Below are 27644 nucleotides of genomic sequence, written 5' to 3'. Positions count from 1 at the left end.
ATTTTTATTATGTATATTTATTCTTGCCACACTCTCCCACCATCTGTGCTTCCTGCTTTCATTCTCCTCATCTTCCTGATTTTCTCTCTTTATATTTCTCTCTGTGGCAAACTTGCATCACCTGACTGTCTCTAATTTTCTTTTTTTCCTCCCCTTCTCTATTCACTCGCTGTCACTGTTGTCTTTTTTTTTTTTTAAAAATACATCCCTACTGCCTCCTTCCGATGCTTTCCTCTCTTCCCCTCGCTCTCTGTCTCCGCTACTTTGTCTGGCTTACTTCCGTCACCGCCCGCCTCTGTCTTGTTTTCTGCTTTGTGTATGTTGTCTCTTTAGGCTTACTCTCTTTTCCAGTAAGGGAATGAATCCATATACATGTCAGAGTGCTGTGGAAGACACTGTTCATCTTCTACTCCCTCAGGCCACCTAGAGAAACAAACAATTTACGCATAAAGTGCACACACTAACACAGGCATGCCTTCACTGGGATATGATATGTGACTGGCTGGTTCCAATGCCTTCTTTTATGTTTTGCTATTTTGATAGAAGGTTCTTTTTGTACCATCGCTGAACAAATTAGTACATATTTACAGCTTGTATTAAATAATTTTAATAGATTTTCTTTCACCAGTTCACAAAGGTGACCCAATTATGTGGATTTGCTGACAAGCGCCTGTCACTGTGTGTCATTTGTTTCTCAGTAAGTACAGCCTTCAACAGAAACAGAAATTATAGGAAGGAACGAACCAAAAATAGTGTGGCAAGACCCAAAATATTCTCCTCTCTGGACCAAGCATGAATAGACTAGATCTGAGACTTAGTTTCCAGGCTTCCCATAAATAAATAAATATATATATATATATATATATATATATATATATATATATATATATATATATATATATATATATGTGTGTGTGTGTGTGTGTGTGTGTGTGTGTGTGTGTGTGTGTGTGTGTGTGTGTGTGTGTGTGTGTGTGTGTGTGAGGGAGAGGGAGACTGTCACAGGCCTCAATGTGTATCCACCTCAAGTACAGTGTTAAGCCAGGAGAAAGGAGGAGCGAGAGAACAAACGACATGGCTGTTTTTGTTCCATCTGCAGGAGGCTGATGGAGACACAGCAGCACACAGATGCATGTCCTCCACACACGGACAAACGTGTCACAGCATGAGCATGGATAGGAAAAACATTTACGCTGAGTTGTTCACAAAAACTCTTTATAATATATAATATCATGAAAAAAAAATTTTTTTTAAAGTTGATATTTTCAGACTGTTAAAAAGGCATACATAAATGTATTCATGTTTGTCTTTTCTCCTTTTTGTTCTATAAAACGTAGAGATGAAATCATAATTTAGCCAAGATACAGGCACAAAGATGACAGGACTGTGTTGTCTTTGTTTACTGAAACTTTCCTCCCAGAGATCTGTGGGGAACCGTCAGCAGCAAGAGCCTCCTCTTGGCTCTAGTCACTAAGCAGATTTATACTCAACACAGAGGCGCCATGGGTCAATGAACAAACACCTTTACTTGTCAGCGAGCTTTCTGACTGACACACAGCACCTGTGGGTGGCCCAAATCTCTGTCTTTGAACACCAGATCAACCCCGTTTTCTCGTCACAGACTAGGCCAATCAAACGGAACGAAATCAAAGCTTTGTTCATCAGCTCCTTTTCTACCTCTGTTAAATGTCTTTGGGAGGACCACGTCTTTTATTATTTTAGCGAATCAGAAAGCGAATGCAATTAAATGCATCTGTTTAATACATGAACAAAATTTTCTACATCCAGTTTCACTTGTGATATTTTGTAATTCACTTTAAGGAGTTGCTGTCAGCAGAAATTCACCTTGTTAAAAAGCAAGCCAACTCAAATGATAAAGGATTTCTTTTAAGAGTGATTTAGCTGGTAGAGCAGGCAGAGCAAATCCTTAAGCCTGGATATTTTCTGCACATTGTTTTCTAGGGGTGTAAAGTCAGTCACATTTAATCCTTCACTAGTGCTCAAGAGATGCCCTCAATCAAATCCAGATATTCCCTGTGCCCCTGAAAGCGCCTCACAGCAGCAAATTCTCTCTGGCTCAGTGTGAGTGGGTGGGTTGTAGTCAACCAGAGAGGCAGATAAATGTGTTTTTCTTTTACATATTACACTCTTTAGCCTCGCAATAAAAGCACAGTTATGTAGTTGTTTGCTACTTTCTTGCAAATGCAGTGAATTTACTGACCGTCAATAATGGAAATGGAGGAAAATAACACAGAATCGGTCTGGATGATGGTGATGGCAGGATGGCTTGATCAGTTCTTTATGTGCAGCAGGATGCGGCTGCCAGGTTTGTTGCAGTTAATGTTTTTTGATTTAATCCAGAGCTTTCTGACTGCCCTTGCGCTGCCATGATAATATGCCCAGAGGGCTACTCATGCAGTAAGTAGAACAGGAGCCTCCCTGGATTTATAGCAAGGAACATGTTCCTCTCTCTCAGAATTAATCTCCTTAGTTTGGAACCACAGGAAGAAAAATGAAAACAAAGATTGGATCTGCCTCTCATTTTGGAGATTAAATTTTCTTTTTCCTATTTTATTTTATTTTATTTTATTTATTTTTTTGCCTTCAGTTGTGGACACCTATTATTTTAGCATGCAGTATTTGTCATTTTTCATTAGGGAAAATTGCTTCCCGGTGCAAAGGCAGATGTTCGGTTCTCAGCAGTGTGCTGCCATCGCAAACATCTTTTTTAGTAGCACTAAACAGATGGTTGTGGGTGTTAGATTGCTGCCACTACATGACTTTTGAAAACCCTGTTGAGGGTGGTGGACTGTATTAGGGCTTTTCCAACATACAAAAACAATGTTGCTGCCCCCTAGAGAGGTTTATAAATCACATTTTGCAAGCTTTTTGGGGGGGGGTGGCTGTAAAAAGCAAAAAGTGGAAGTGCAGCATCTGGACAGGAACTCTGACATCCGGGGAGGGGAAGGTATGAGGTAGATCAAGAGAAGGTGTGGTGCTTGACTTCTGACCCTGATCAGAGGGTAGGGGTCAAATGCAAAATATAGGCTGCAGCAGTGTTGCGACATGCAACCCCACGGTCAGGCCCGTCTCTGCAATTTGTCTTGACAGATGTGCCCCCTCCCTGTTTACTAAACGTGTATCAACAGGAACTGACGGGATGAATAAGATGAGCAGTAGGAAAGAAGGAAGAACGAAAGGTTGGGAGGAAGAATTTTTTTTTTTTTTTTTTTAATGCAAAGAAAGGTAAGGAGGCCAATAAGGCTCCTGTCCATACACAAGCCTGGTTTAGCAGGGAGTCTCAGTCCACCACAACAGTTTATTGAAGGCAACATGCCTTCAATTAAAGGGTTCTTTCCAGATGGTGTACTCACCCAACCACTGTAACACCTCCCCCCATTAATTTCCCCCCTTCTTTGCAACTTGCTTTCTTTCCCTTCTTCCAGAGCTATTTGTTCTTCTGCAACAAAGGTAGGGCCTAATCGTGAGGCTTTTAACTGCCAAGATCAAAGAGTGCAAGTTTGTCTAATGCGGGATTACGTTCAGATACGGGACCTGGCAGCCTCACCTCACTCCACCCCTACACCACCACCAGTGGCGGGTAGCTCCATTAGGCTCAACGCAATGCTCATTTTTCCGCAAGAGCTCCCTTGGGCTAAGAGGCAATTATGCAGTAGTGTGGCATAATATTTCATTCTCTTCACATCGCATTGCTCTATGGTGGTTCTGGCCGCTAACAGCTTCATGTGGCCCAGGAGGAAAGGTGCAGGCTGCTAACAACTTCATGTGAGAAGAGGAAGGTTGGAGAGGGGAGGAGGCGGTGGAAGAGGGAGAGGAGAGTTCTCAAGGGCATGATGCTTCATTAGCATCGTCAGGTCTTTTTCACCTTCTTACATGGAGAGTGAAAGGGTGGGCATGCGTTTTAGTTGTGGTCAGGTGATGCTAACTAGATTTGCGACGTGACTCATGAATATAAAAATGTACACTGGATTGACAGTTTTGCTCCTTGCATGCAACAGTTACAGGGGGAAAGTCATATTTGGTTAACACGCTTAAGTTGTTTTACTTTGTATTTCCACTGCCTTTGAACAACAAAGCAACGTTCAATGCCTTCTGTTTCACTGATGATTATACATGTAAACAGAAGAAAACGTAGACGTTTTATAACTGATGTCTATAGACAAACTGGCAATGTTCCAGAAACCGGTTAATGGTGTATGTTCCAGGAGGGTACCACAATTTAAAAACGGAGCCCTTTCTTGAACTCTACAAAGATTGCACAAAGTATAATGTCATTATGCCCACATTTGTTTTTGTCCAACCACCATGATAGATAAAATCACCTCCACACTAGAGACCAGTAGCTTTTTTTTTTTCCCTCCTTCTTCTATTTTTTTTTTTTTTTTTTTTTGATCCTGCTATTTCTTTTCTGGCACTGTAAATCCTCTCCCGCATTTCATCTTTTCATGAGTGGTGGCACATAAACTTAATACAATAAGTATTTGCTATGCATAGGTTGCTATGAAATCATACATTAGGTAGGTTGTGGGAAAAATATCTAGTATGTCATATTGTTTTTTCAAGTGATACTTGATGAATACACTGTAGCACTGTTTCTGTGTTTTTATATTATTAAAACGAGCATGTCGTGTGTCAGTACTTAACCACTTTGTGGTGACGCCATAATGCAGTGAATCACTACATAATAGGTGTTTGTCTGCTTTTTCAAGCTATTTTTTATTACTCAGTTATACAGATATTATGGAAAATTGTTCTACAGTGTATTGGGAATTGCTTTTTTTGTGACACTGTTATTATTGTGGCTAACGTGTCATTCCTGTATTGTATCAATAGTTATTCTGGGATCCACCTCCAAAACCAATGATTAAAGTATTTCTACACTAGAGGGAATAGGCTCAAAGGATTTAAGGCTTTATGTGGCTTGAGAACTAAATTGAGGCTACAAAACATTTTATATAAAAGAAACCACAGCTTGCTTCGCTTTTGTGACATCAAGATCAGGGGCATTATTTGGCCCTTTGACATTTTCACATAATTTACGACAAAATTATTCTAACGCTTGTGACGGTTTCTGTTGGTTTCAAAGAGTCGTTAAATGTTACAGAGAGAAAGAAAATTGGTATTTTTATATTCAACTCAGGTCTGACAGTGATGGGCATGTTCATCGAGGACCGCTGTGTGATTTCTACGCTTTATGCAGAGAGCTGCTTTTGCATGAACTCAACCTTTCTTTCTTTTTTATTTCAGTGCAGACTCGCTTCCCACTTTCTGCAAATAGCAACAGCAAACTGTCACCGCCATTCACTGAATAATAGTTGTAGGAGGCGCTGCCTTTCAATTTATTCATGCCCAATTTTGCTTTCTGACTATTGTTGATGGCAGATTTCAGTGAGAATAGCCTGCTTTTGACAGTGCTCTGTACCTGATATCGCAGGACCATCTTATGCCGGTATTAACTATTGCATTGCCTTGCTATTTTACATATGGCCTCTGACTGAGATGCTTCTAGCTGTTGTACAAGAAATGCATTTGGCATTTTAGACCAAGTGCATTCTTTTAATATTGTACAACAGTGTTTTGATAACTTGGCTCACCACATGTTACTACATTGTTAGTCTGTTTTTTTTGTTGTTGTATGTTTTCTAAATGTATTATTATATTTTATTTATTATTTCTATGTTACTGTAAATTTGCTAGACCCACTAAGTTAGGGACTTGCTCAGCCTATGGATACTTTCTCATTTGAACACATAGAAAACAAGATTCTAGTCTTCAGCTTGATAGGTGATGCTAGTTGTGCCCTTTGGCCATCAAAACTGATGTCACTGGTCACAGTTTTATTCCTGTATTAACACGGATGCTAAAAGTGTAAATGTGAGGCTACTTCTTCCATATTTTTTCCATATTCCGTGCTTTACAAGAAATATCCACTTCAGGCCTGATAAAATATGTTGCCTTCGTGTTTGCCAGTGAACCTACAGTCATAACTTTATAGCTTTCATCTATAAAGTTTTATGTCAGAGACCTAGCATTAACAATGAGTCTTTCTTCTCATGTTTTTTAGAGATCAGGTCTGGCGGGAGAGGTCCTAAGGACGGACCCGTGAGGCAGCTGCCCTTGTACGACACACCATACGAGCCAGCTGAGAACGGTGGCGACTCAGACCCTGACCGATTGCGCTGCCCCAGAGAAAGCAGACTACCCCAGGATGATGAGCGACCCCCTGAGGAGTACGACCAGCCCTGGGAGTGGAAGAAGGAGAGGATTTCCAAAGCCTTTGCAGGTAGGACTGACTGACCGAATCATTATGACCACTGAAGGAGAATATAAACCTCACTGTAACTTACGGCACAGAGAGAAGTAAGTGAAATAAATCTTGAAAGTACTGCAAAGAAGACTTTTGAACAAGAGATGCATAATGCACTTTTACTCTGAAAACATTATTTCTACCTTTTTAGTAAGCATCTTTAAAAAGGGGGAAAAAAACAAACAGGATTTCATTTCGATCTGTTTCGCAGTCTTTGTTCTAATGCCAAATGCTCAGAGACTGAATCTAACTAACGGCTCAACTGTCAAGCTTTTAACACAGAGTAATCTGAACCTGTTTCTCTTTACTAACCCAGACGTCTGTTTTTCCAGCGCTAACAAATTTGATTATGGCTTCTGTCAGGTTATGAGGTTCCCGCTGCTGCTGCTGCTGCCTTTACCTTTCTGTTTAAGCTTTTTCGTTTTTTTCCCCCCTCTCCTCTGCACCTGCTACTTTCATTTTGCAGGTGTCCAGAACACTGTTTACTGTTTTCATCCAGCTCCTGCCTGTTTAAACTAAGTTGATACCTACGCTGCTCAGGGAGGCATGATTGGTTGCGCAGGTGCATGTAGGTCCAGGTAGTCACTGTGGTTTTAAGAGCTTCAGCATGGCTAAAACAGCCATAACATCAAACAGGGCTGTTCCTGGAAAGATATGCCGCCAGAATATAAATATGCACCCCAAATTTAAAACAAAAAAAAAGTATTTTAACCTTTTTTCAAGAAAATCAGCAGTCCTTGACTATTTTCAATCGCCCCATTTTTCTCTTCATATATATATATTTTTGTTCTTTTTCATCCTTGAACAGCTCTGCTTTGTTATGACTGCATTAGCTACGAGGGCTCTGTAAATGGCACTGGATCAGATCCCTACGGCAGAAAGGACTCCAAATCCCTCACAGGTACCAATGGAGGCGGGACTGGGGATTGTCTCCTTTTTTTTCTTTTTCTTCTTCTTTTTTTTTGTATGATGTTCTTAGAGCTTTTTGAAACTGATGCCTGAACCTCTGGGTTGCCACCTACTTTCTGGAAATGCTGTTTAAAATTACAAGCTTGTTTTACAGTTTATTAGCGATGTCACGATTTGATTAACATTTGAATCCTAAGTGCTGTTTTCTCCAAATGAACCCAGCGGTCACCTACTGAAAAACGCCTTGGAAAATGTTGCTAATTAGAATGACATTATCAGTATGCTACTTGCACAATCCCCCAGAGCTTGAAGTGGACTAAAAAAATAAAAGGCAAAGGCATGGTAGAAGTACTTCAGATTAGTCTTTCAGCAGGCGCACAATTTTAGGAAGTGCAGTAGCACTGCTTAAAAGAAGAGGCAATGGGGTGAAGGGTGCAGGGGTGGAAGTGAAGCAAACTGTGTTTACTCGTCCGCCCTTTGCAGTGTTAATTATTCTTTTTCCGTGAAAGAATAGTGCTGTTTGGCTTTCTGTGGAAATGATCATTATACAAACAGAAAATATGGCAAAGTGGTCTCTGATGCACAGCAAAATAAAAACAACACTCATGCATTATTAAAACCACGCATGGCCTCAAGGCTCATTTTGGTGTATAGTTAAGGGGGGGAACAAGTGGCAAAGCTTGTAATTTGGTTTTTTGACATGCAAAAGTAATTGCGCGGCATAGCACCGTAAATCAAAACTCACTGTGATGCAAAATACAAAAATAATTCACATTTTTGTAATTAAATTTCTTTATAGTTTAATTATTTCTACAAATGTCTCTATTTTACGTGTCCTTTATTTTTCCCTTTGTGCTCTGAAATCACAGATGAAGTGCACTGCAATAAAGTAAAACGGTTACAATACAGAAGATGAAAGGGACATTAATCCCTTGTGGTGTTGTGCTGTTAATGGGTTGTTTCAACGGACTTCACACAGTCACGCAGTTGAAGGGAATTATGCCATAAATATCATTTACATGCACAGCTACGTTTTAATATCCAACAATAAAGCATGTAATTAATGCCACATCTCCAACCCACTTTCATCACAATTGTTGAATCTAATTTGGATGTAATGCCTCGAAGAGCCAGTCAGAGCTAGTGACTATTTCAAAACGGATCCATCCCAAAGCGCTGGAATAGCACACTTTTCTATTTGTGTAGATTATTTGTAATGTTATTAATGATGAAGAAGGTCTGCTCCCTCATTTTTAAGTACGTGTAAAGTCTTATGTGTCATTGCAAAGGAAACAAGCTCATGAATCTCATTTGCTGGAGAAGAGTCTCATAAGAGTATTTGGTGCATACCTGCAGGTAATGAGAGTACTGGTATGTACCAATCAATGGTGCTTACAGATAGCATAAGTTCTTGAAATAAATGAGAAAATTATCTTTGTTCACTGAGAGGTTTTTGGACTAGTTTTGAAGATTTCCACAGATAGATAGCATTCAGCTAGATGTATCTGACTGTGGCAGGAGTTGTGATTTAAGGGATTCATTGGCTCATGTTAGGCAGAGTGTAGTGAGACTCTGTAGGCAAATGTATAAAATAAATTTGTCAGTCTGTTCATTCGTCATCCTTTCATGTTTCCACTTAATTTCTGTTTCCTGTTTACTTCTGCGTACCCTCGGCCCCGAGGTTTTCATAGGAGTCGCGTTCTTTTGCCTGTGCTAGTGATGAGTTAAATAAGGGATGCTGCATTCTTAATCGCTTTCCTTCTCTCCCTCATTATTTTTCTGTCAAGCAGCACTCAGGAGAGTTTGTTTAGGGCACTGTTTACCAACACATCCCTCTTTCAACTCCCCCCTCTTACAGAGAGTGTCCCTTTTTTTGATGATGATTAATTCAATTTCCAGTGCATGTCGAAGTATATTGGTTTGGAATTGAAGAGATAAGTCTTTAAGTTGTCTTTCGAGGAAAGCTGCAGTGTAAAAAGTACTTTGATTTATTACTGGATTGTGTTCTGTTTTATGCTTAATTCAAGCCGAAATAATTCTCCACCATTGGAACGACAGAAAAGGGAAGAAAGTGGGAAAAAAAGAAGAAAAACATCTCTAGGACAAGCCTTGTCAGCATGGGCTCGTTGCTTTCGCAGGTGTCAGTGCAGACCAGCCTTGGATCCTGACATCAAGGGGCTTAGAGAAAGTTTCATACCTTTCAAGCTTGAAGTTTCATGTCTCTGATCTTTGCAACAAGCTTACCTGCGACTTCAGGACATTATACATTGCTTCAATGTTTAAGTCATGTGAGCCAAATGCTTAGCAGTTATCCCCATTTAATCCCTTCTGGCACTGTTTTAAGAGTTAGGTTAGGGCTCAGCTACTCTTGTCTTTTCCCAGAGATGCTTTATTGCACCGCTGTCGATTATATTTTGGATCCATTCATTTTCTCATTGCCAGGAAATCTGTGGCATAAATGAGTCACAGATCCAATACGGAATTGTCCTACATCCTTAGTCGAAACAGGGTTACTCGGGCGGTCCTGTAATTTTAGATCATGAACTTTCTGTGTGTTAGAGCTTGAGAAGCCTAAACGCCTTTTTTTTGTAATCTAAACCTAGTTGTAGTTGAATTGTTTGATTTTCAGAACCACTAACCATTTTGCAGAAAAGTCTATACAAAAGAGTATAGCCTTTGGTTTGTGATGTTTTGACAGAAAAAAAAACAAAGGTCCAAATTAAAAACTAAACATACATGAACATGTAAAACAAAAACCTTGGCTTAATTTTTATCATAAGCTTTAAAGATATTACCCAAACCACCAATTTAAAGAAGTAACTATATTTTCCAAGCTTTCCATTGTAAATTTTTATCAGATTTTGTAAGACTAAATCTGATTTAAGTTTGTTTTATGCAGAATATGACAACATTTTTATTTGTTTTATATATAGATTTGTAATTGTTTGACTGTTCATGTTCAGATCTCCCTGATTTCCATTGTGGTGATGCTGCCATGCCTCCAGATGTCAGCAGTTAAGTAAATACGTTATCAGGCTGCGGTAAGTTGTGATTCCAGCCTTTCTGTGCTCAGATAGCCTGTTTTTTAAAATAGGACTAATTATAGCTCAGTGGGCTTTTTAGGTTTCCAGAGGGCACTTCTCCTCAGCAACATTTCTATAGTTGCTGAAGCACTTTGCGCCTGTGTAATATAAATGATTAATGATATTGTTCACCATTTAGATTTAGAAGTGGTTTGCTAAACCCATCAAAACCTTCACAGTTCATATTCCCACAATTATGTGGGAAATGAAAATGTCGCCAAACAAAGTATTAGCACATAATGAAAAAAGATGAACAACCTTGCTAAATTGTGCAGTAGGTGTTTCAAAAATAAAGGGAAAAAAACAATTAAATAAGTACCAAGTGCTGCCTACGCCCTCCCACAGTGGTATAACACGGTAATGCAATCTGTATAAAAGACTATTTGTCTTCATTAATGCTGGGGAGGCAAAGTAGAGTAATGCTCCTTGCTGCAGCCCCCTTTTCCTCAGCTGTCCCTATCACAGCCTGCCTGCACGCCTGTTCACAACACTTGGTCTGGTGTTATTATTCACTGTTGGACTATCTCCTGACAGGTATGCAATGGAATGTAAATCCTCTGCCTTGTTAGGGGGTTGGGAGGCTGTGTACTTGCGGTTTAGTTAATCACTCATCCTCACTGTCCCTCTCCACCCCAGCGCCACACCATACTCTGCTGCCGAACACAGGTACTCGACACAACCTCTATCCTTACTCCCTGGATGCTGAGTAAGTGATGGATGATTCTGGAGGTGAAGTGTGACCAAGATGCATTAGAATTTGACCATATATGAAGTGTTAGTATATGAGGCCCGTGTAGGGTTTGTCCATATGTCTATCACCCTGTACATTTTGGCTCTGTATATAGTATCCTCCCTCTCACAGCCAGACGTGGACACGTCGCCATTGGAAATCCGAGCGTTGTCTCAGCAGGAGTGGGACTAAGAGCCACTGTTACCTAATCTCCTTGCCCTGTTACCTGCTACTAACTCCTTTCACTTGACTCCTGGCCTGCAGGGTACCGTGCATTTAACACTAGAGATCAGAGGCAGTGTAGTCGCTTAGCCCCTCAGGTCTTGGGAAACTTTATGGTTTTTTAATGAATCTTCATGGGCTTAACGACCTAGAAATCTGAGATCTGATTCTAATGTTCTAAAATAAATAATTGATTCAGTTACAGTCCTACCGTGGTGTCTTGCAACAGGGTTAAAGCCAGCTGTTTTGTGGGTGTCGGGGTTCAGTTTCTCTGTGCTTGGCTGATCCGATATCCCCCACCGCTGCCTGTCACTCTGCAGCGCTGTCTCGTCCTGCTGGCCTCTGCTGCAACACCCCGCTGATAACCTTCCTGTCAGCCCTCTTTCATGAGCCTCAAATGTGTCCCACCATTCTCTACGGAGCGCTGCTGCCATGGGTCTTATCTTCACTCACACACATTGGCCACACACAACAGCACTGTAAACCTCCCGCTATAAGTGTAGAAGCAGCGTTTTGCCAGAAAGCCCCCATGGAAGCTCCTGCTGGCCAGCTGTCAGTAACCCATCTTTCCCTTCTCTCTCTGTGGAAGAGCATGGAAAAAGGCCTTGCTGTCATCTTTTAACCAGCATCCATTTTCTGTGTCACTTTCATTTTTAATACAAACGCAGGTCCTTTCAAAAGAAAGCCGGACTATGTAATGTGATGGATACAGTATACGGGAAAAATAATGAAGTGGCATTTCAGTTCCCCTGGAGCATTACACAGTTGTTATCTGTAATGATTTGAGTGCAGATGGAACAAACACGTCTTCGGAAGAGGCTGTTTTTGTATTTCGAGGTCTTCCGCTCATAATGTGCGGCATAAACATCACAATACTCCAGCTTGTTTTGAATATGCATGCAATTAGCCAGCCAAATTAAGCAGAACTAAATTAAACGGCATTGGTGAAAAACAAGCATAGCTGGTGATTTATGGTGCTGCACTGTTTACAGTGATGAAGTGCCATGGGCTAATGAAAAGCCCGGGTAAACAAATACCTGGCTTTGAGAGGGGAAAAAAAAAAGAACTGCTCCTGAAAGAACAAAGGAAAGGAAAGCGCATACCCCTATCCATTATTTTTTATTCTTTTTATTTTCTACACTGTCAACACAAACACAAAACAAAGTACATATCCAAAGGGACGAGGACAATGGGAGGGACATGAGTGATGAGTTTTCAAATTTTTAACATGGCCACTTTTGAGCGACAGCTGCTTCGCAAGTTCCAGGCAGGCAATAACCTGCTTTTTGTGTCAACAGGAGGAGGTGTGTACTAATATTGAATGAGGATTATCCAGGTGAGGAAGATAAGACGACAAAAAAGATCGGATGTATTCACATGAACGTTCAGAATTATTAATTGGGCTCTGCATTATTTCTCTTTTCATTTAGAAAGGTGCTGTGCAAATATGACTCAGATTATTAACACATATAACTAACCTAACCTACAAAATACACAGTATTTATGTCATACTGAGCATGATTTACATTTTCTACTTGATATGCGTGTGCGGTCTCTGATGCAGTTAACCCGTACACGGAGTACAATTTACCACCCACAGACCCGATAATGGGTCTAAATCTACATTAGCTGTAAACAGGTATGTATTGATAGAGGGCAGTGTGATAGAGCCAGTGTGGGCAGTGTGATCTGTGAAAATGTGGGTTGCAGTGTGGTAAGCCTTCAGGTCCATGTGTAAATCACCTGAACTGCTGTTGTCACCTCGGTGCTGAATATGAATTTGTCCCTGCAGTGTAAAGATGCACTCATCTGTGCAGCAGCGTGGCATCTAAAGTCAGTGACAACCTTAGGAGTAACAATACCTTAAAATGCTTCACAAGGTGAGGCACCCAGGTTTAAAAAACGCACACAAACACACCCAAAACCCTGACTATTGAATCAGTTTTCCTTAATTTTCACAGTGCTAAATGCTATTATTCAGCTGTGCAACCAAGTGAGTCTGAACCACGCTCGCTGAAATCGTCTCCTCGTCCCCACACTGAGGCTGCAGAGTGGAGGCAGCCTTCTGCTCCCCAAACAATTACACGCTAATCTGCAATGTGAAATGAGTATTAGGCTTTTAATCTCATAGGAAGAGAGTCCCCTACTTCACCCCAAAGTAGAGGAAGTTATATTATCTAGCAGAGTTTTTGACCTTCTGTATCCACTCCTCTAGTCTACACCTCTCCCATCAGGACAGACAGCAAGCAGCTCCTCCTTCCAGCCACCTTTCTCTAGATTAGCCCCCTGACACCCCAGGCCCGGCTATTTAATTGCTTGTCGGATTGAATATTCTCCAGTCTCCCCTTCATCTAGCTTGCTGATATTGCTTCTCATTAACATGTCCTGTACCACCACCATGGTTCAATTCCTTTCAGGGAGGAAGACAAGTTCATAACATTATGTTCATCCTCCTACTAAAAACTAGTCTGTGCACCAGCGTTAATAGTATATCTGATTTACATCAACCCATCTATTTGCCTGTTGTTTGTTCATGTTTGAACAATTCTTTCACTCCCTTTATTGGACAGATGACCGAATATTTGCTGTATATCAGTCACAATGAGGGTTGCAGATGTTTGGGGTTTGTTCTGATTGGAGAATAGAACCCGTCTGAGAGCCTTTCTTGCCATTGTTGTTCCGTACGTTAAACTTAACGTACTGTAACGTTGGACCTAAGAAACATATGCTGGAGCGAATATGTTGACAGCAGAACTTTTATTTGATACTGTGGTTTTATTGACTGGGACACAGACACTCCCGCTCTCTCTCTGCTGTCACGTCCGCTCCCCCTCCGACTGTCACTGCCAACATATAAAGAGACACAATCACTGTCAGATCCCAGCACACCTGTTCACCCCGCCCTTGCGCCGCCCCAGGAGCTCACTGCGTCACCCCTCCTCTGCAGCTGGCCAGAGACCACACCCACGCCACACGTACTCATCGAATGCATTTGGTTTTGATAAAGGAGATAAGAGAATGTATTTAATAGAATGACGTGTTTTGTTTTTTGTTTTAGCTTATAAGACCTTAAAAGAAACTGTTAATAGTTATGTGCCAAAAGTAGCTGCACATTAAAATTCCTTTCTTTTACAGTACTTTTGTAACTGGAATAAAATCTCCAGCACCATGGACAGTGACCTTAGAATTTGCTCAATCGCTGTGGCTTGGATGGCACAAAGATGTCTTTTGAGACCTCTGCAAAATCTAAGCACAAATAACACAACCACCCGAGGAACATGCAGTCGTTCACCAAAGCTATTACCCATGGATTGCATTTATTTATTAGCCTTGGCTCGATCACTGGCTTTCTCTTGTATGAAGAAAAACATTCCCCTTTCTGTCTCATTCATTAATTATCCTTGGCTGGTTAAAAAGTGGCCCTGTGCTGGAAACAGATGTGCTGCTGCATGAGTGCTCAATTACCCTGGTAAAGCCCCAGCTGCATGAGGCATACATTATTTAAGGGGCAAAGCCAGGGTAGCGTCCATTGCCTTCATGGATTACTCTTAGGTACTTTTTAGCTACAGATATTGTCTACACTCTGACTTGGCTTAATATAGAGGCCTGGGGTCTTTGTCATCAAACACAGCACCAACAGTTACAGTAGAGTGTATGCAGCTGTGCTGTTTACTGATCTACTGTCTACTGATCATCTACTTTGGCTTAAGGCAGGTTTATATTTTATAGTTTGCTCATTAAAAGTAGAGTATTATTACTTGGGCCTTGGATATTATGCACTGTATCATGCATTAGAGCTTGAACAATTTGGCCTTAAGAACTTCTTGTTGCATCTATCTAGTGTATCTCTCCCAAGGTGAGACTGTAGTTATTGGCTGAATCTGAGTGCATTATTGAATTTGATAATTGAAAACTTTCACATTCCTTTTGTTACCTTCAGGGCCTCTCAGCAATCTGAGTATCCAGCTCTGCATCAGAGTGGAAGCGGATATAAAATCCAGCCCTACTTTTAGAACTAACGTTCCTTCCTTTCCAGTCCTGTTGTATTCCTTCCTTTTCTAGCCCACAGCTGCTGCTGAATTTTGGATCACAGTATAAACCAGCTCTCCTGCTCTTACCCACAGTATTTTTCACTTACCCCTTTTACCTTTTGTCTTTTTCTTCTGTTTTCTGTCATTACTTCCCTTTCCTAACTCGCCTCCTTTCTTTATTGTTCTTGTTGCTATCGTCTCCTTGCCTCCATCTCTCCTCTGGTGACACTTGCAGTAGAGATTAAAGTGATCAAGGACCTACCATGGCCCCCTCCTGTTGGCCAGCTCAACACCAGCCCTCCCCCAATGGAGGAGCTTGAGTCTCCTTCCCAGACAGCTCAGCCCTCGCCAGGACAGACGAGCTGTGACCAGCACCACCATGGTGGGTGTTGGTGTTCATTGTCCAGCATCCTTTCCATCAGTTACCCTGGCACTCCAATCCATCTTCCTATTCCCTGTTGGCATGTTTGTCCGTCCATCTTTTTGTCCATCCATCTGTCCGTCCATCCGTCCATCCGTCCATCCATCCATCCATCCATCCATCCATCCATCCATCCATAATTAATGAAGGCATGGTGTTTTACATAGCATACAGCTCAGTGTTTTAGTTCTACTGAACATTTAAAAAACATTACTAGCCAAGCATATGCAGCTACCAAAACATAGGTAGGTTTAGTCTGCTACTGCAATGTATGATTATGTTTGTCCCAAATTTTCTGGTCACTGATGGTGTACTGAAAGAGTTACCATATGTGAGAAGTACTGAAAAATCTGACTATAGGTATTAGCTCTGTAATGACTGCTCTTTTCCATCTGGAATACATGTGGCAGAAAATCACCAACTCCTTTGCAGGTTTTAGGCTGAAGCCTCATTAGTTTTAATTGTGCCGAACTGCCTTCTGCATGCGTAATTGCCATTCGCTGTGACCCCAATTTCCTCTTGTCAACATACTCGTAACCATCCCAGATGTCCCTCTGGCCTGCTGTTCTCTACAAGTGGCTCACACGAATTAGGAAATCAAACTCATTGGAGACGAATTCAGTTCTTGACTTATTGCCATATTTACCTTTTTCATTGCATGCAGTGGACAAGTAATTGACCTATTTTTAACTGAGAGAGCCATTAGTTTATTTTTGTAGCTCTCTCACACACTTGCCCTCTGTCTGCTGTCATTATCCAGAGAAAAGAAGGACATGTAGCAGAACTAATTTCAGGAATGGGATTTCCCCTGACAGAGTGGAAAGACTTAGTGAAGCCATGTAAGAGGACACCAATGTGTGTTGTAGGCGAGGACAGGGCGAGGAGTTGATTTATGCCCGTAAATCCATGAGAAAGGTTCTGGTTCCTTCGGTGAAGTGAGTGGGTTTAAGATCGGCATCCAGCTGTAAAGTGATCCCCTCTCTGTCTCAGCCGGTATGGCCCTAGTCTACATCTTTAGGGGTCAAAGGTCCGAGTGGTAGACTTGGGGAGGGGGCTTGATGGCCTCCATAACCCTTGTGAATACAGTTGCAATGTACTCTCTTGACCTCAGCATATAGGCAGACATTCAGTCACACATCAAGACATTAGTCATCTGTTACATGAGTCAGCCAGACTAGAAAGCTGGATAGGGTAATTTGTTTAGTCCTTAGATATATAACATCATTACCAAAATTCAAATGCAGATTGGCAGAACAAATAATACATCTACACATTACGGCCAGGCACTTTTTTCTGGATGTGATACAGAGATTCCTATCTTTTTATTTTTTTTAACATGAATTAATTATATGTACTTAGTAGCATTTATTTGACCTAATTTAATCTAAGAAACCAAAATAATTAAAAGGTATCCAGTTTTAATTTTAAATGAATTCCCCAGCTGACACTTGGTAGGGTCACTCCTTTGTCTTGGAAAACCTAATTTGGAATTTCCTTTTGAAATTTATTTAAAAGAAGAGAGCATATTCCTAGATGGTTGACTCATCAGAGATAAAGCTTATAGCTTCAAACGGCCACAGTGGGGCTCTAAAATATAGTATTATAAAAGCCATCCAGCAATTATTTTAGTTCCTGGTGCGTATAATTCATATCGGCGTAAAAGTTTAACCGTATTTTTAGAATGCGCTGCATTCTAATAAGCTGGAAACCTGTTAATCATTTCACAAGTCCAAGCTGGAAAACTTAATTTTCACCTCACAATGCAGCAGTCGATGAAACACTTTGCCCCTCAGACTAGTCATCCTTTGTAATAGGAGTATCATTAGTAAATGAGAATTAATTAGCCAGCTTAATTAGAGAAATCTGTGCACAGGGGGAAGAGGAGACAGTAGTAGTAGTTAAATTGTGCTGAGTCTTCAGTGACAGATGTCACTACACTTTTGTGGTTTTTATTTTTTGATTCCCTTCGTTTTCATTTTGATTACTGTGACTTCTACTTTGGAGTGTTTTTTATGTTGTTAGATAGTGACATTATTATGTACTGTGCTGACCTGTGTCTTCCTCTGCAGCACTATATTACATAGCAGTGCTTTATCTCGTGGTTTGTAATCGTGGAATGTCCTTTTGACATTTCTTTTTAATCTGTGCCTTAGCCAATCAGCTCGCTCTGTCATGCACTCTTTCCCCATCCTCTTATGTGTGTGGGGGGGTGTGTGTGCGTGTTATTTACTTTTCTTTTTTTTATATAGTTGTCTCTAAAGGAAGCTGTGTGTCTGATGGGGACAGGTCTTTCAGCCATCTGTCACCATCTGACTGACAGTTCAATCTGATACACAAATTCCATTTGCAGTGCTTTACAAGCAACAATTCTGATAACATACACAGCTGCCCATGTGCCTTTATGTGTTCATTTCAAGAGACGTGTGTTAGCGTTTGTGTGTGCGTGCGTGCGTGCGTGCGTGCGTGCGTGCGTGCGTGTGGAGGTTTTCACCCTCTCGTCCCTCTTAAGCTTCCTCTTACGGCTTTTGTTCCCCCGTGGGCCAATCCTCTCGTCAATCTCCTGTCGTCCATGTTTCGAACTGTGTGCTCTGGAGAATGAGAGAGGGGAATTGGTTTGCCTCACTCCCACTGATTTTCTGCCTTAAAACATAACTCAACATCAGTTTCGGAATGGTGATGGTGAGTCGCCCAGCTAACAAAGCAGACATGAGTCCATTCACTCTTGAGCAAATAAAAATGATGGCTTTTGTTTAGTTTGGGTGGCTCTTTCTTCAGGGTAATACTCTCCTTGTAGAGCACTGCACTCTGCCTGCAGTGAAGCCTCCACTTTGACAAGAAAGGTTGACGGGGTGAGCTACACTAAGAATAGCTACTCAACCCACCCTTTCTTGGTAGCGGAGAGGGGGAAAAAACAGTTTAATCACGATCAAATAAATCACTGATTGTTGTGTCTGGGTAAGAGGAGGGAAATGTGAAGAGCTGAGGTCAGGCACATGGGTGAGTGGATTGTAGATACAATATGGACTATGTGGGGAAAAGCCAAGATTGCATCCTGTATCCTTAACCCCCGATGTCTGATACCTTTTCCAGCCTCTTATGGTTGCGTCACTAATCAGTGAAGAGATAATAATATTATGTTCACAGTCAATTCTCAATATGGAAGTGCAAGTAGACGGTTTAAGAGTTTTGTTGTAGCAGTAGGTGTAATTGGCGACAGTCTGCCCTGCAGTGGGACCATCAGAGATAACAGATCAAAACATCCCTTTTTTCCTGTGGAGACATTCCTCCACAGTCCATTTTCCCCTATCTGTTTCTACCACTGAGAGGCAAGAGAGCTCGGGGAAAAAGTCAGAGTTAGAATGATGAGGCAAGAGTGATAGAAGAGAAGGCAAAGGGCAGAAGAAGGTTGGACACATGCAAACAGAGAGAAATCGACAGCAAAGGACAGGGAGCAATTGGCTCCATCTTCATGTTGTGATCTGTCAGCATTGACAGGGGCTGAATGGAACAAACATGCATCTTCCATGTCCCCTTGGTCAGTTTCCATGGAAACGCCATTTCTCACCTTTACACATATACAATATATTCATCCGACTTGGATCAAATTCCCAGTATTCAGCATGTAATTTAAATGCACTCTATGATATAAAATAATGCAGACACAACACGGGATCATAATGTGAATTACTATATTAGGAGCGACAGACCTCAAGGACATGGATCAGCAACTTGTATTCTTCCAAGGGTGAGACCTAGAATTTACCCAGCTGTCATGCAACAGTACAATTTTGCTGTCATTTTACCAGCCCGCTGTTGGCCTTTAATGAACAAATGTGCAGAGGCAAAGATAACAGCTGGAATGATTTGAAATAATCATTTCCATGAGTTTATGTTTGGGGAATCGCATCATTGGGCCAAAGGCCAACAAGTTCAACCGCAAGTAGAGTGTGGAGGTTAAGGGGAGCCCCTAGTGGTCAGACCTGAAACAGCTGTAATCTGCCAAAAAAAAAGCACTGCTCACGATGGCATCCTTGTATGTCATAGAAAGTATTCAAAAAAGAAAAAAATATTCAGAAAGGACTACAACTGCACTACTGTAAAAATACTTCATTACAAGCTTCTCTTCCGATATCCCGAGTTAATAAGCAGTATTTCACTGTTAATTGAAGTGGCACTTCTTTTAATTACTATAATCAAAATACTTGTTTTAATTGCTGGTAATTAAACATTGAATAACTTTACACATGACAGCAACCACTAACCAGATTTTTTTGAATGGTAACACTTTTTATCATTTAATTGCATTTTATAAGCTGATCATGTGGTTTGTTTGTTTTTTGTTTTTGTTTTTTAAATGAAATATCTGGAAAAAGAGCAGGCTCTATAGAAGCACATGTATCAGTTGTAGCTGAAATGTCATAGAGGTGAGCAATAAAGTGGCACAACATCTAAATACTCAAGTAAACTACTTGTAGTAAGTAGTGTTGAATTGATTTAAACTGTCAGCCCTTCCACTCAACGTGATACAGAGGCACTTGGCAAGCTCACAATCTGTAAAGTGTAATGCTATCCTCTGACTGGAATGCAGAGTCTAGACAGATGTAGACGTGTTGTTAAGATCACACTGCCTGTCTCTGTGTATAGTGTCTGCCATGTTCTGCCTGGTAATTAAACACTAGATGCAAGGATGGCCATTAGTGACAGAGAGCAGCAAAGATTGATGTTGCCTAGTAGATGCGAGTTTCATACTACATTAACCACTTCCATCAAAAAAACAAAAACAGCTATCTGTTGGTCTTGAGCCACATAGAAGCAGGCGACAATAACCAGGAAAAGCTTGTCATACGGTTGATGTAGGACGCCGCTCCTCTGTTATGGCTTGAGAAGCGTGTCAGTAGCTTTAAATAGGTTTTTTTTGTTTTTTGGTTTTTTTTGGGGGGGGGGGGGCTGGGGGTTTCAGAAGCTTTAGGTGTTATGACATGAAGCACAGTGATGGATTACTGAGGAAAAATGTCTCAAACATAGAGCTGCCTGTGACGCATGATAATTACTCTTACATCCACTGTCCAGCCTTTTATTCCTTTAGCTTGTGCACCTCTTTCCCACAAGTGTAAATTCACATTTAATTTGTCCTTGAGAGCATTATCTTCTGTTTGCTGATTGGCTGTGAAGTTGCCCCGTGACCCCTGGCATTTCATGTGTGCGCATAGGTCACTTTAAGCCCCCAAACACCATCAAACACTTCCCTGTGAGGCTGCCAACAGAGCTTGTCATGTCCACAGTTGACCGTGAGAGTTTGAAAAGCTAGTTCAATGTTTAACTTGCAGGACCTGGGTGTTGGAGTTGGGCGTGCACTTAAGTGTGTGCACATTTGCGTGTACTTAAAGAGTGAAAATGCTCAGTATATATGGGATTATTTACAGGCGCATGAGCTTGTTTTGGAGGAAGGTTGCGTGTGTGTATTTTGCCTCACTGGAATGTGTACACTGGCAAGCTAGATTGATTTATGTCTCTTTCATCATGTGTGCATGTCCTTCAGTAGGATGAGTTAAACAGAGCGGCTCTGTGTGTGCGCGTGTGTGAAAGTTGGTAAAAGCACAGCGTGGATTTTGGTTCTCACACTTTGCAGTAGTCTAGTTTAATTGATACATGTGACACCGTGGGTGTTGTAACTTGTAAGCACAATTTGTTTTTCCAAGTGACCTTAATCTGAAGTGTAGCTCAATGGTGTTTACAGGTGTTTGTCTTTATTAAGAGCCATTTTGAACCATCAAATCTGTCCAGAATGAAATCTTTTCAGCTGTATTTTCTCTTATTACAGTCCAGTTTGATGGTGTGGAGAAGTCTCGAATGTCGCCCACCAAGGAGGGGAAAACTCGGCCGCTGCAGCGACATTCCAGTGGCTGTCTGGTCAACACCAAAATGACTTCACTGGACCACTGCAGCTCCTCTCTCGGGGAACGTATCGATCCCACAATGCCGCTGGAAAGCCAGTTGTGAGTCAAATCGTGGTTTTTCTTTAGCAGCTTGACTCTTTCTTACTTAACATTCCTTTGTCCCTCCTCCTTTCTCATCCTCGTTTCCTGTCGTTTGCTGTAGCTGGTACCATGGAGCCATCAGCCGAACAGATGCAGAGTCTCTGCTTAGGCTCTGTAAGGAGGCCAGCTATCTTGTGAGAAACAGCGAGACCAGCAAGAATGACTACTCCCTCTCCCTCAAGTAAGAACTCTGCTCTCGTCTCCTAAGTGACCATCCACAAACAGTATAATCAGATGCACAGTTTCGGTTGGCAGCCTTGGTGAAAATGTGATTCCAAACACTCAGGGCCGTTTTGCCTGTTGTGACAACTTGTGCTAGTGATTTGTACACGGAACACACACTCACAAAACAGTGTGACCTATCATAGTAGCTACACTTACTTAGTGGCAGAGTACACACAGTGGACTAGTGTAACATCATTCCCTGTCGAGGTGCGGACATACCTGCTGACTCTTCCGTTTCTGTATGGTAATAGCTTTCACCCTTCAGACCTCTATCCCCCACCTGCTGTACACCTTGCCCGTGGCTCGTCCTCCACCTCCGCTCAGTAACCCCTCTGACAGAATTTGCTCCTCGAATTGCTGATGTACCCGCAACTTGGCTAATGGTGCACTTTCATCGTTGACCTCCTGATCCCCGCCGCGTCCAGCAGAGGGTTCGAAAAAAAGCTACTCTGAAATGTTACGTGTAGCCTGACAGTTGGAAGAGGTTACTTTAGTCCTACAGTGCAGTCCCATCGCTTTGATAGGAATGTGGAGTTTTGCTGGATTTGTTTTGACGATCGTTGCTACCAGGTGTCACGGCTACGGCGTCAAAAACATAATCAGAAATATGAAACGGCCTGAAAGTCTTCCAAAACCAACAGTGTTTAACCGGCTTCGATATCTGTTAACAAATAGTCTCGTTAAACTGACTTTATATATGCTCCATTAACCATTGCAGGCAAGGTTCAGTCCCATGACATTTAGAAAAATCTCTGCAACTATGTGGGAGCCATCAGATGTAATAAAACTGTAGTATGTAGAGACACATTGATTAGCCTTTGTTCTTTGAGTGGAGACAGCCTGCTGGAGGCTTATATAACTTGGAAGACAAAGATAATAATTCTGCTTGCTGCTGCTCCAATTCTCTTGACAGTACCGTAGTCGACTGCCTGTGTAACTCCCTGTCTCATTGGCTGATCATCTGTATGACTGCTTCTTGTTCTGCCTTGCTAACTGAAAAGAAGACGCACTGTTAGGATGCTGACTTAGTACACTGGCTTTTGGATGACTGCAAACGGCAGGAGAAAAATATTTGTCTGAATATGTGACAATTGTCCCAAATGTTGTCATTTTGAATTAAATGCATTGTGTCATAAATGCATGCTTAAAGCTAAGCACTATAAAAAGACAAACAGACATGTTAACAGTTAATGCACAGATGTTTTATTGCATAGTCATTGTAGAAGACTGGCACACAAAACAGTCTAATGTGAAGTTACTGGGAAAGTAAAACCAAAAGAATTTTCCTTGGAGTTAGGAATATGTAATAATGTCAGTTTAAGCAACAAAAATAACTTGTTTAGTACTCAAAAGACACATTGATGTTTGTAAAGTGCAAACCTGAATATGTGATCTAGAAAAGTAAAAAGTCTGCTTTTTTTTAACAAAATGGTAAAGATAACAAGTGACTATTTTTGCTGCGGGATGATGATATGCAGAGTAATGATGAAGACAGCGAGTTTGACGAAAGCCCCTCTAATAAGCAAAAGCCCCATTTTGAAATATGAAAATGTAGTGTATAATTTGTGCCAGGCTTGAGAGTATTAATCCATCCATCTCTCTCGTATGTTTAAAAAGAGACTGGCCGTCTAATGCCATTGGGGTTACCTCCAGTAATGAAATAGCTGATTGTTAGATTATCTGAGTGAGGGAGAAGGGAGGCGGGGGAATGAGGAAGGCCTGGAGCCATGAAACTTATTTAGCTTTTTTTTTTTTTTTTATACTGAACACAGCCAGGCCACGATAAGAGCAATGGTCAGTAAAGTTGTATTTAATGATGAGAGGTTAAAACATGTCTTAACCTTCTAGTTCAGTAATGGTCTCATTCCACTAATCCACATGTAAAGGATGTTCAGATGGACCTTTATAATAATAGCCTGTGCTATCAGAGAACAGTTTGGAAAGTGTTTTTGTGAGGTCGGATCCTTCTGCTCCCCTCACACTGCGCTTTTCTGATGGTTACTCTTTTAAGAGATACAACGTTGACTGGCTTCTGTGACACATTTAATAGCTGTTTGTCAGTCTGAAAACAAGGAGAGGAGAAAGGCCATGCCGATGAGGTCATTACTGTTGATGCAGAATTTTTTACTCGTCTCGACTTAGTGAGAACTATACAATAAGGTGTCTCGAGCACTTTAGGAATACCTTTTCACTGTCTGTTAGAGTGTTTCGCTCCAGGGCCTACTTTCAAGGTTTTTTGGAACCTTAAGTAGAATGAGGTTTAATGTTGCCTGGGAATAGCTGTGGTCTGCCAATAGCACTGGAAATCAGTGGTTTCCCCCTGTTATTCCACACCCTGTTGAGGGAGCTCACTTTAACCATATGAGATCTTAAAGTTGTAAGCAACCAAACATCTTAGGAGTTTAACCTTCTGATTTTTGTATCGATAGACTTAAATAACAGCAGATTGTTCATAATTTCTGTGTAACTGTGCGTCAGCACATTTGGGTTATAGAATCTTGTGCCCTTGATGTAAACCAGCTGAAACCTAGAAAACGACCGTCATGCTCATTTGTGGAAATGGCAGGTCCCTACAAATATGAGTTCAGCCTCCTCACTCAAGCCCGTCTCCCCTGCTGCCACAGAAAATGAGTGGAAACCCAAGGTGAAGATCCGACATGTCTGAGGTTACTGAAAAATGTATGAGGCCGCGAGGTGCCACATATGTGTATTGCATTATTGATAAAGACAGACGTCACTGAGACCTCCTGCCTCAAGAGTCCTCTGGCCTTACGGAAAGCATTTTTTGTCTGCTTTGCCCTCCTAAACCCCTTTTCATGTTCACCTGTCCTCACCTGCTCCTCTTCTTTACTCTCAGTGGAGAGAACTTTTTTTTTTGGTATTTGAGTTGTATGAAAGCCTTCGCAGGGCTTTCAAAGCACAGTGTCATTTCATTTTTCACGTCACGAGACAGCTCTGCAGAGCCTGTTTCCACTGGTTTAGGAGGGGAAATGTATCCCAAAGACTGTTTGATGCCAGTGGGGTAAATGGGGTAAGTTAGCAACTTACTGGTGTGTTCTATCGCTGGAACACCTCCAAAGACACTATTTTTGAACATTTTTAGATGCAAAATGTCAGCTTCATATTATGACACATAATAAACGAATGACTGCATAGAGCACAAAAATTAGCCTGACCTTTCTCAGCCGAAGAACAAAACTATGCCAAGAGTTGTTTGTATGTTTATTTGTCTGCCACTTCACCCACTTACCTTAGCGTCGATAACGTACAGAATGGTATCATCCCAGGGAGGTTTAGTGTATGCTAATATAAAATCATGAGTACATACGACATCCAATGCCCAGAAAGGCTTAAAAAGGTCAACCCTTTGGCTATGGTTCACTATCTTGTTGGTATATGACTTTGCTTTATCTGCTGCCTTAGATTCATAACACAGAGAGTATCAATCATGAAGCCATCCAATATATGGAAGGTGAAGATAAGCTGTGATTGCTGTGTGGCTGTTCCTGCTCTGAGTGGTACTCAGTTTAAATCAAAGTCATAAACCTCAATAAACAAGACAGCACACCTCCCCAGTCAGATTAATCCTGATTAGACAAATATAAGTTCACGAACACAGTGTTATGATAACACCACAAAGGCCTGTCTTTTCAAAAATAGCCCCGTATTCATTTTATCAGCAACACTGCCGTGTTGCTCTGTTGTCCTGGTTTCTGTCTCGGCAGGACTGTAACATAATAAGCAGCTTTGAGCACCAACTGGAAAATCAGCTGGGAATCTAAAAATGATGCTATTGATGTGTTTGCCTTTTTAAGTGTGCCTCTGTGTAACCTAACACCTTTCTCCCAGCGCTCCATGTGAGGATTCATCAAATGCACTTTGCAGGAAATATTTTTTTTTATTTTTTTTGGAAATGAGCTCTGAAAGCACCATTTGCAGAATCATAGCATTTTAGAGACCCGTGGCAACGGAAATTTGGAAATCTGCACAATAATGGAGAGGTGGCACTCGTGTGTATTTCAGTTTAATGGCTTAGAAATCCTGCAGCTTTTTGTTTCAGTTCTTACACATAAAAAGCTCAGAACTAGCTTTGAAATCTTTTGGATATTTATAGTAATTATCTCAATCATGCTAACCCCAAAACATGCACTTCTTTATCTGTTAAAATAAATAAAAATCTGTGCTTTATTCCTGATCAGTGTCCCTAAATTGAACCTGTGTGTGTGTGTATGTATATATGTATATGTATGTATGTATGTGTATATATGTAAGTATGTGTATGTATGTATGTGAGTATGTGTGTATATGTATTTTGTTGTTGGTTTGTTTTTGTTTTTTTTCCTTTCATATTACTGCTATCTTTGTTCTGGATTTTCTCTGTGCATCAGAGAGAGAGCATATCCACCGGCATCATACATGCAATTAGGAGATAAGTAAAGAACGGCCTGATGCTTCAGGTGCCTAAAGCCAAGTTGTCACTCCTGTTCATCAAAGATAATGGGCATAACTACAAAAATATGCATATATTTACTGTGGAAAAACATAAATTTATTTGCTGTAGTTGCTTCATGTGGCAGCCTCATCAACAGCCTTGACAGCCCACTGCTCCTGTCTGTTGTGGTTAGAATATCTCCACACTCTCTATATACTAAACCTGCATTTTCACAGTTTTCACAAGAGCCCTGCTCGGTATAAACTTTGAAGCACAGAATGAAATAGTGTAGATTATACTGACTGGCCTCATAAGTAAATACCTTTACAGCTGTTATCCTTGCTTGATAGGTTAGTGAAAAACAGGAGTTTTATTACTACATGTGGTTAACATATTATCCCCTCTTAACTTTTGCACGAGAGTTTATTTTCCAAAAAATAAATGTTAGGCAGGTGCTGGTGCACTTTATTTTTGAGGACAGGTTATAATGTCAATGAACTGTGCCTAAAGCAATCATAACCTGCTGGAAGCATTAGCTGCTGATTGAAAAAGCTGTTATGCTAATGTAGTCTGTAAAGTCAAATTACTAAAAGAGAATATTTACAAAACAGGCTACAGTGAACATTAGTTTTGTGTCACTTACTCACTAAAGCTTACTGTTGCATCTCTTCCCAAGTGGGAAAAAAAAAGAAGTAATTTTCTCTTTTAAAGCAGAAGATTACTGGCAAGCTTTAAAATGTATTGATTGAAGGCTCCTTGGAACACGCGGGGAGCTTTTAATTTGCTGTGCATTTATTGCTGTAGCTTGAGTGATTTATCCTGGGGGTTCATTAGCCTCATCCTTATGCACTGCATGTGAAACCCAGCACCTTAAGCAACCTGCCTTTTAGTCCCCTCCCCTGACACCTCCAAAGTTATCAGAGTAATCCAGCTTTCAGAGCGTTGTCACATACTGTGGGGAACAACTACTGGAGGAGTAAATGAGGGGAAGCTGAAAAAAGAGGATATCTGTTGGGACTCCCATAGATTGATGCTTTTGACATACTTGTTGTCTCTTGTGAGCGTTTTTTAAGGCATGCTTGTGGTGTGACTCCAGGAATGGCAATATCAGTCTGCTCGCTAATCGGTCAATACGTTGTTTTGATCCATACTGATGTCTCCCAACTACAGTATTTAGAACATCTACAAATTGGCTCGACTGGCAACAACATCATTGACATTTGTC

At 41.1% G+C, this 27644-nt stretch overlaps 1 protein-coding gene across 5 annotated transcripts in view; it reads left to right on the top strand.

Annotated features, from left to right (window-relative positions):
- The window catches only part of shf (Src homology 2 domain containing F), a 92188-nt gene that overhangs the window by 58402 nt on the left and 6142 nt on the right, over window positions 1-27644 (top strand). The window contains exons 3-7 of one of the 5 annotated variants that reach the window (XM_085154861.1): window positions 6086-6304; window positions 7137-7229; window positions 15539-15685; window positions 21546-21720; window positions 21824-21943. In XM_085154861.1, coding sequence (XP_085010987.1) covers window positions 6086-6304; window positions 7137-7229; window positions 15539-15685; window positions 21546-21720; window positions 21824-21943 — 754 coding nt within the window. The remainder of the gene's footprint in view (window positions 1-6085; window positions 6305-7136; window positions 7230-15538; window positions 15686-21545; window positions 21721-21823; window positions 21944-27644) is intronic. The other 4 variants (XM_085154836.1, XM_085154826.1, XM_085154845.1 and 1 more) reach the window with 4 other exon arrangements.

Source organism: Neolamprologus multifasciatus, chromosome 1, assembly GCF_963576455.1.
Source record: "Neolamprologus multifasciatus chromosome 1, fNeoMul1.2, whole genome shotgun sequence".
NCBI classification, from domain to species: Eukaryota; Metazoa; Chordata; class Actinopteri; order Cichliformes; family Cichlidae; genus Neolamprologus; species Neolamprologus multifasciatus.
This window is presented reverse-complemented; position numbering and strand designations above follow the sequence as displayed.